Raw genomic sequence first — 9,962 nt, 5'->3', positions numbered from 1 at the left:
TTGTACTATCGAAACTAAATGTGTATCGAATCATAGTACAAAAAATAAGAAATATAATGCGCCTGCTGGAGCGGCTCGGGCGCGCTTATTTTGCGGCGGCCCCTGGAGCCAGCGCACCACCGCGCGCAAAAGCTGGCTCATCCGGCATTGTATTCTGTTTATCAGCGTGCCGCGCATTGCGCGTCTGTTGGAGATGCTCTTAAGCCTTCTATTGATTACATACAAATATAGAAATACATCTTCTCCTGAATTAATTAGTGTGAAGCGATTGGTGCATGTGATCCAATAGTAGAAAATCCATTTGCAAGCCAACTCAATTTGCTAGGACAAGAGTTCATCATGAAAAGCTAAAACCTTGCGAGAGCTCCCACCTAAAGGGATATCCTTGAGGCTTGGGGTAACTTATATAGATACAACGACGTAACTCACTTTTTCTCTCCATGGCTCCACAGAAAACTAACTATAAGATTCCATATCACCTGAAATGCAATCAAAATATTTTCAAAAAGAAGAAGAAGAAAGAAATGCAATCATCAAAATAGCTCATAGCTTCATAAAAGCCTGCTATCACAGAAACGACCACCAATTTTTTCACGTGAACGGCAAGTTATCATTTTGAACAATACCGTCTTTCGCCATGGTTGTCTGGCGACCACGCTGATGATTGTATCGTTGTGCAAACCGTACTTTGTCTGCCAATAAAAGAATAAATAAGTTTATTTGGAAAGTAATTCGCCAATCACCATACTCAATTGGAATGTGAAGCGTGCGTCTGGCTTTGAGTCGTTCCATCTGACCTCTATTTCGGCCAACCGTGAAACTCTATCAGCGTGCGGTTTAACGGTTTTTAGCCGCGGGACCGACAACTCTCCGGTCAAGTTTGTCGAGCTGGTCCAACGGTTTTCCGCAAGAAAACAAAAGCCTGGGTTGGATGGTTGAACCTTGAACCCACGAAAACAGTTTCCATCCAAGCCCTATACTACGTGCGCCGTGGTTGAACCCGGATTTGTGTCTACAAACGTGATCAAAGCTTGTGCGGCGTAAGATAAGGAGGTGAAAAAACCCTTCCAAAAGGAGCGGCACCGACGCCCCCGGCCGCGACGGAGTGTGGTAGAAAAAATTGTCCACCATAAGTGTAACAAGATTTGATAAGAAACTTAGCCTGTGACACCCGTGGATTATATCATTTAAGAAAAGTGTGGCGAACTAAAATTGAGACCGAGATAATTTACCTTCTCCCAGGACAACATACTTATAATTATAGTCAACGACTCTATAACGACCTGACCTCTTTCATGTGCAATGTTTGTTCTCCAATGCTCTAGCCAATCTGAATTAATCAAACATGTCAGTAAGGTGTTGTGGCACAACTACAGTTATGTATACTGACCTTGGGCTAGAAACCGAACATGCAGAAATTCACGGCAAACGGTAGGCAGGTATAACTTCACAACTCTATATAATTGCCCTGCTCTATCATTTTTATCACATTTGTCCATGTTGTTGATGGACATTATTACATACGATACCTTCATATTTCAATATTTAAACACTATGGTTCTATGCCTTTTCATTCCCATACATCTAGACTCACCCAACTTTTCTCCTCAAAGCTCTATCTATGAAGCCTTCTATTGATTACACACAAATATAGAAATACATCTTCCATTTTTTTAAGTTAATTAGTGTGAAGCGATTGGTGCATGTGATCCAATAGTAGGAACCCATTTGCAAGCCAACTCAATTTGGTAGGACAAGAGTTCATTATGAGAAGCTAAATCTTTGCGGGGGCTCTCCTCCCTCTTTGCCTAGCGGTTAAGTAGATAGTAGGTCCCCCCCGGCCCCGCAACCAAGAGTCACTCGTCGAAAGCTGACCAGGAAGACAATAACTGCTATTTCAAGAAAGCGTGGTTGGAGTTCTTCTATTGACGAAGGGAAGTCACCTAAAGAGATATCCTCGATGCTTCGGGTAACTTATGTAGATACAACGACGTAACTCATTTTTTTTCCTCCATGACTCCGCCAATTTTTTTCACGTAAACGACAACTTACCATTTTGAACAATGCCGTCTTTCGCCATGGTTGTTTGGTGACCGCGCCGATGGTTGTAATGTTGTGCAAACTGTATTTTTTCTGCCAATAAGAGAACAAACAAGGTTATTTGAAAAGTAATTCGTCAATCACCACACTCAGTTGGAATGTGAAGCGTGCGGCTAGCTTCGAGTCGTGTCTGACCTCTATTTCGACCAGACGTGAAACTCTATCAGTGTGCGGTTTAACGGTTTTCAGCCGCCGCGAGACCGACGACTCTCCGGTCAAGTTTGTCGGGCTGGTCCAACGGTTTTCCGCAAGAAAACAAAAGCTGGGTTGAACGGTTGAACCTTGAACCCACGAAACCAATTTTCATCCAAGCTCTACACTACGTGTGCGCCGTGGTTTAACCCGGATTTGTGTCTAGAAACGAGATCAAAAACTTGTGCGGCGTTAGAGAAGAAGAAGGGTGAAAAAAACCCTGCCAAGAGCAGAGCAGCACCGACACCCCCGGCACAATTCCTCCACGTTCTCTCCATCTCCATCTCCATCTACCCCATCTGCATCCCCGAGCAGAGCAACGCGCCGTCACGCTCACGCCGTATAAACCCCCGTCGCCCTCCCTCGCGTGAGTCGCGTCCCCCTCCCCGCCGCCCCCCGCCCCAGATCCACCGACACCCCACCCCCCTCCCCCGCCGACGCCACTCCCACTGCCGCCCCAGATCCAGATCCGGCGGCCATGGCCATGGCGGCGGCCCGCCCGCGCCTCCTCCTCCTGCTCGCCGCGGCGGCGGCGGCGCTCCTCCTCACCCCGGCCCACGCCTTCTACCTCCCGGGGAGCTACCCGCACAAGTACGCCCCGGGGGAGCCCCTCAGCGTGAAGGTGAACTCGCTCACCTCCATCGACACCGAGATCCCCTACAGCTACTACAGCCTGCCCTTCTGCGCGCCGCCGGAGGGGGTCAAGGACAGCGCGGAGAACCTCGGGGAGCTGCTCATGGGCGACCGCATCGAGAGCTCGCCCTACCGCTTCAAGATGCACGCCAACGAGTCGGACGTGCTGCTCTGCCGCTCCGCCCCCCTCTCCCCGCCGGACTTCGCGCTCCTCAAGCGCCGCATCGACGAGATGTACCAGGTCAACCTCATCCTCGACAACCTCCCCGCCATCCGCTACACCCGTAAGGACGACTACTTCCTCCGCTGGACGGGGTACCCCGTCGGCATCCGCGTTGGCGTCGACTACTACGTCTTCAACCACCTCCAGTTCACCGTGCTCGTGCACCGCTACGAGGACCCCAACGTCGCCCGCGTCATGGGCGCCGCCGGCGACGCCTCCGACGGCGCCGCCGTCCCCGCCAACGCCGGCAAGGACGCCTCCGCCGCCCCCGGCTGGATGGTCGTCGGCTTCGAGGTCGTGCCCTGCAGCATCAAGCACAACCCCGAGGACGCCAGGGCCGTCAAGATGTACGGAAAATTCCCCAGCAAGATCAAGTGCGACCCCTCCACCGTCTCCATGAGCATCAAGGAGAACGAGCCCATCGTCTACACCTACGAGGTCTCCTTCGTCGAGAGCGACATCAAGTGGCCCTCCCGGTGGGACGCCTACCTCAAGATGGAGGGCGCCAAGGTGCACTGGTTCTCCATCCTCAACTCGCTCATGGTCATTGCGTTCCTCGCCGGCATCGTCTTCGTCATACTGCTCAGGACCGTCAGGCGCGATCTCACGAGGTACGAGGAGCTCGACAGTGAGGCGCAGGCCCAGATGAACGAGGAGCTGTCCGGGTGGAAGCTCGTGGTCAGCGATGTCTTCCGTGCGCCCAGCAACCCAATGCTGCTCTGCATGATGGTTGGTGATGGGGTTCAGATCCTCGGAATGGCCGTGGTCACCATCCTGTTTGCCGCGCTTGGGTTCATGTCGCCGGCCTCCCGTGGTACCCTGATCACAGGCATGCTCTTCTTCTACCTGGTCCTCGGGATCCTGGCAGGATACGCCAGTGTCCGCGTCTGGAAGACAATCAGGTGTGGAGATCACTCGGGCTGGGTGGGTGTTTCGTGGAGGACAGCCTGCTTCTTCCCTGGCATCGCGTTCCTGATCCTCACCACACTCAACTTCCTGCTGTGGGGAAGCCAGAGCACCGGCGCCATCCCCTTCTCGCTGTTCGTTGTGCTGATCCTGCTCTGGTTCTGCATCTCTGTGCCGCTTACGCTCGTCGGCGGGTTCCTCGGTGCCAAGGCGCCGCACATCGAGTACCCTGTCCGCACGAACCAGATCCCGCGTGAGATCCCTGCCCAGAAGTACCCGTCCTGGCTGCTGGTTCTCGGCGCCGGCACACTGCCCTTCGGCACCCTGTTCATCGAGCTCTTCTTCATCATGTCAAGCATCTGGATGGGGCGCGTGTACTACGTCTTCGGGTTCCTCTTCATCGTGATGCTGCTCTTGGTCATCGTCTGCGCCGAGGTCTCCCTGGTCCTGACCTACATGCACCTCTGCGTGGAGGACTGGAAGTGGTGGTGGAAGTCATTCTTCTCATCCGGATCCGTGGCCATCTACATCTTCCTCTACTCGATCAACTACCTGGTGTTCGACCTCAAGAGCCTGAGCGGGCCGGTGTCAGCCACCCTCTACCTCGGCTACTCGCTCTTCATGGTCATCGCCATCATGCTGGCCACCGGCACGGTCGGGTTCATCTCCTCGTTCTGCTTCGTGCACTATCTCTTCTCGTCTGTGAAGGCCGATTAAGTTCTTCCTCCCTGCGAGGAGTGACCATTGAATTGAGAGGTGAGTAAGCATAGTGGAGTGGGCATTGGAAAGAGTTTGTAGCCATCACAGTCGGTAGTCCATCCCAACTTTTGGTATACATGTCCTGAATAACTATTTGTATGGTCTAGTAGGATTCGCCCGGTGGGCTTTATGATGAGGTGCAGGCAGCTTGCACGATGTAATAGAATGAATTGGTTTATTCACATTTCACTGCCATTTTAGCTAATCGTTCTGCCGTTTAGTTTTCCATATCAGTGTGCAAGCTTAGTAGTGGTTTATTTCCAGCCATTTGTTTGAAATGTCATAGGCCAAGTTGTTTACATGCTGCCAGAGTCCTCTGCTAGTTATTAGTGCCGACTGTGATGAGTGTTTCTTTGCTCAGAACCATTGGTTAGGACACTAGTTGTTACAGTATGTCAGAGTGTGACAGATTAGGCTTTGATGCTTTCCCCACTTCTGATGTCCTCAAATACAAGAGTAAAACTCCACTGTCCCCAAGACAAAATAGTTGTCCTCAACTACAGGAGGGCGCAATAGGAGAAGTCCAGTGTCCCAAGACAAATTGATAGTGCAAATGTTTCTTTGCGCAGATGTGTTCAATCATTAATCTGAAATGTCATATCCCATTTTTTTACATGCTGCCAGAGTTTTTTGCTAGTTAGTGGCATATACTGCATGATGAATTGATGGTGATGATAAATTGGTAGTGCAAATGTTTCTTTGCGCAGATGTTGTGGTTAGTTAGGACACTAGATGTCATGTCAGCACTAGATGCCACTAAGTCCAAAGTGTCTCACAGATTAGGCTTTGATGTTTGCCCACTTGTGCACTGGAGTCGATTCGTCAGTTACTAGCACTAGTCGGTACAATCAACGCTTGTCATGTTTTCGCCTGCCCATAATTCTAGTTGATCAACTGCTGTTGAAACTGGGAAAATGTCGCTTCCAGCTAGCTCAAGGGAAAGGCCATTGTTTATTTTTCTTGTAAAAGGGAATGATGGCCTGCTGCCTTATTTTCAGATGAGATGTGGTTACAGTGACAATGTGATTTTTCTTCTTCTTCCACGTTGTCATGTCAGGCAGTGAGCATCATTTTTTGTTTCTTCTTCTGCCGGATCTGTTTCTAGCACAACAGCTCATATGATTGATTACTCAGCACCTTGTTTATAGCAGAGGCGGTTGATGTGATTGATCATTACACATACTACAAAGTTGCTGGTTTAATACGGCTGTCTGTTAATGCCTCATCATTTTACGCGACTCGTCATGTAGAACTGAATGGAACCCGGTGGAATCGTCAAACCTGCCCAACTTGACTATTATTCTGCATATACTCCGTAAAAGCGACGCTACCTGCCTTGCTTCCTTGGCCATGGCCGGTTCAACTTTCGACCGAATGCTTCGATACTCCACGTCAAAGTCGACGCATCTCATCTCATCTCATCACCGTCAACAAAGTTACTAGCCACCCAACTTGAGCAATGAGCATCAATCAACTCCCGTGTAATCAACCTTTTGATCGGTTTTATTCAAGTTGTTTACATCATTTACTTTTTACTTTCGTGATCTAGACGTTCTTATATTTCTTTGCGGAGGGGGTATGTATGTATCATGCGGTCCACTTATAATCAATTTTTCAAGCCAAATGGTTAACGTAGTTGGAATTATCGCCGGCGCCGGCCAACACAGGGTCGGCACAAGGAGCTGCTGTCGTGTCCAACGCCCACGTAGAACAAGCAGCCTTGACTGACAAGGAGACGTAGACGCCGCTATCAATCCTGAGAGACGGCAACCACGCAAGGTCTGAGGCTGATCGGAGCCGACATCTCGAAGGTTCAAGTGGCGTCCAGCGCACGGAGTTTTGCTCAGCAGACGCGTCACCACGTTCAGCAAATTTCTGGGTCTAACCAAACTGAATTGTGGTATTCTTCTCCCCCACACCCAGCTCATACTACTTTTCTTTTCTCCTCCCCTCAGCATGGTTGTTGGAATGATTCATCAACAGCCAGATAAGTTAGGTGTGGAAAATCAGCTACCACAAGACGGCTGGCTGGTGGAGTATGATTTGGCCTTGCTTAGCCAGAGAGACAAGTGCTAGTAGTGGCATTCAATCACCACCACCCCCAAAGTAAGCAAGGGGCTGCCAAACACAAGGCTATCTAATGAGCACGCAACAGCAACCCAAAACCAAACGAATTGCCAAAGACGACGGAGCGTGGTCTGCAAATTATTGTCAACAAAATCCTGATGATGCCTCACACCATGAGGAAAACAATCTGGGAAAAAAACATCACCAACACATTTCATCACCGGTCAAGAGATCAATCCACTCATAAAGGGAGAGCTCAGCGAATTCCTGATCAGACTGTTGCGCGAGTTAAACAAATCACTATGAACAAGAATGAAGAACAGATGATCACACACCATGAAGACAAGAGCTCATATAATCTACCACTGATATATTTTATTTCACGAATTATAACACTATGATCGACCAATACAGACACAGACTTTTGGATATCTTACAAAGGACCATGAACAACTCTTGGAACTAACATTAACTCAGTTGCTAAACCAACTACACATAGCCTAGCGGATGCAACTAGACACACTTCTCAGTCGCTACACCAACTACACATAGCTCAGCTGATGCAACTACCATACTCATCTCTCAGCATATATAACTTTGCACTCATAATAACTCATACCTTACCCTTAATCTTCGACCCGCACACACGCACACATAAACTTCAATTATTATCATCACTGTAACCAAACCTGAGACCCACTCCCTAGCTACCAGATCATCGTCACCTAAACCAAGAACCAACCCTTAATCGTTCTGACTGACCGACAATTAACAACCTACCTAACAACATCAAGGCGAACCAAACAGCTGTGCAGCAGCAGCAACGCGCGAACCTAAAGCAACCACCACCAAACCCTACCGCCGGACCTCCGCTCCCTCGACGACCCTTCCTCTGAAAAAATACCGGAAGGGTTCGATCGGAACGGAGCCGGGATCTGATCCGGCAAGCTCGCCGCCGGATCCATCCGCACACCAACCATCCACAGATAAAATCCTTCCGTCCTTCAGTCAGGGAGAGTTATTACCACCACCACCTCTTCTTGTTGTTGCTTCCGACGAGATGAGGCGAGACGAGGGGGAGGAGGGAGCAGAGCAGAACGGCGCGGCCGCGGAGGGGGCGCACACGACGCTGCTGGAGGGGGAGCCGTCATCATGAGAGCTCGCCGATGCGGAGCAGGCAGCGGAGGCCGCGGGTGGCCTCTTCCTCGGCGCGGCGGAAGAAGAACCCAGGGAGGGGGAGAGAGCTCGGCTCCGGGGCCGCGGCCGAGAACGCCGGGCCGGCGTAGCTGGCTGCGACGGCGAGCGGCACCATCTTCTTGGTTGGCACGACGGCGGGTTGCTGCGGGCCGATCCGGCTGGTGGTCCGGAGCACCCTCTTGTCGGCCGGCGGGGCTTGCGCCCGGGCCGGGATGGGTGCTGTGGCTGGGGGAGGAGACCGCACGCGCCTGTCCGCAGGCGGGGCTTGGGGCCGGGCCTTGACGACGGGCGGTGAGGCAGGGGAGGGAGACCGCACCCGCCTGTCGGCCGGCGGGGCTTGCGCCCGTGCCTGGACAGGCGCAGGGGCGGGGGAGGGAGCCGGGGGCTCCTCGCCGCGCTTGAGGATCCGGACGGCCTCCATCACGATCGGCTGCTGCCGGGGCTTCTCCTTGGTCGGGGAAGGCTGCTTGCGGGCAGGCTTCGCCGGCGGGGACCGACGGCCGGCCGCGGGGGCCTGCTTCGTCGCCGGCGACGCCAAAAGAGCCGGCTTTGGCGGCGAAGAGCTAGGAACCACCGCGACCACCTTGGGAGGCGGCGAGGCCGGCTTGGGGTGGCGCCGGCGGCGCTGCTTGGCGGCCTGGGGGGACGCGGCGAAGGCGTCGAGATGCATCCGGTTGGCGAGCGCGTCGTGGGATCTGAGCACCGCCGTCGCCATGGGCTCGTCGGCGCGGGACTAGATCGAGTGGATTCGCTCGCTGCTCGGCGCCGTCGTCGAGATTTGCGGATTGCGCCGCGCCGGGGGAGACCTAACCCTAGCGAGAAGAGGGGATCTGTGGGAGAGAGAACATTGGGGGAGATATTCGGGTGCCGCCGGGCCGCATTATATAGAGGAAGAAGAAGAAACCGAGCGGGCCGGGCCGGGCCCAGACGGAAGCGTGCGCGCTGCGCTTACCCTCTCCGACTCGAAGTGATAAAAAAATAATACTAGCGTTTTTTTTCGTTATGCTTAGGGGGCAAGAGATCTTTATTGGTCTGACGTGGTGGGGGCACGGGGTGGGCCCGGCTCGTGCTCGTGCCCGACGTGGGCGGCCGAATTATTGGCGAGGGTTGGGTGGAGCCCCTGGACTTGCGTGAAATTTCATGGCGCGCCATCGTGGTTGGTGCGCGGGGTGGCAGTTGGGTCGTGAATAGTGGACGTTTCGGGGGGCAAAGGTGTGGTGAAATGGAGAGACGTGAGCGAGAAATTCGTAGGAAATTGAGGGGTAAATATCGGGGAAGGGGATAGGCACAGACGCGTACTCAAAAATAAAAAAGAGATAGGCACAGACGCAGCACAGTTGACGTGGCAGCCGCGAAACGCAAGTGGGGAGCGGCGGGCCCGGCAACATACAGCTGTGGCGTCGTTCCAGCTGCGGCCCGCCAGGCGGTTTCGGGCCGGGCCCACCCCGGCGCGTCCTTATCGATTCTCATTATCGCCGCACCCACCGTGACTGATATAATTGATGAGTGGTAATCGCTCGCGAAATAATAATAAAATGCGAAGCATCTTTTCTTGGTTAAAAAAGGAATTTATTCGCGGATTATGCTGTGTGTGCCACCTTCCGTGGACCTGGTTGGTCACAGAGGGGCAGCCATGATAAAACAACTCGCCGTTGGGCTCGTCGCGGCCCGGCGGTGGGCCCGACGGTCGGTACCGGGGACGCGGGGAGGACGAGGCGGGGCAGAGCACGTCGTGGTCAATCTTTTCCTATTTTTCAGCTGAGGCGCCTTTTCTTTCCGAAGCATATTTTCGGCTCGCCTTTCGCGTCCAGCTTGATGCTTCGCATCGTGGAGTGCGGGTCCGGAGGGGCCCACCGGTCGGTGAGGAAAGCGTGGGCGTGGCATG

The 9,962-nt window shown here is 52.9% G+C and overlaps 2 protein-coding genes across 2 annotated transcripts; one reads left to right on the top strand and one right to left on the bottom strand.

Annotated features, from left to right (window-relative positions):
* Positions 1–2,527: 2,527 nt before the first annotated feature.
* LOC109779493 (transmembrane 9 superfamily member 11) lies at positions 2,528–5,041 on the top strand. The gene has a single exon (XM_020338117.4). It carries the CDS (start codon positions 2,771–2,773, stop codon positions 4,769–4,771), a length of 2,001 nt encoding a protein of 666 aa, XP_020193706.1. The 5' UTR covers positions 2,528–2,770; the 3' UTR covers positions 4,772–5,041.
* Positions 5,042–7,230: 2,189 nt separating this feature from the next.
* On the bottom strand, positions 7,231–9,067 carry LOC109779494 (uncharacterized). Its single transcript, XM_020338118.4, has one exon. It carries the CDS (start codon positions 8,790–8,792, stop codon positions 8,031–8,033), a length of 762 nt encoding a protein of 253 aa, XP_020193707.1. The 5' UTR covers positions 8,793–9,067; the 3' UTR covers positions 7,231–8,030.
* Between the last annotated feature and the right edge of the window lie 895 nt (positions 9,068–9,962).

Source organism: Aegilops tauschii, chromosome 6 (assembly GCF_002575655.3).
Source record: "Aegilops tauschii subsp. strangulata cultivar AL8/78 chromosome 6, Aet v6.0, whole genome shotgun sequence".
NCBI lineage: Eukaryota > Viridiplantae > Streptophyta > Magnoliopsida > Poales > Poaceae > Aegilops > Aegilops tauschii.
The sequence above is the reverse complement of the archived record's forward strand: the minus strand, read 5'-3'. Positions and strand labels throughout refer to the sequence as shown.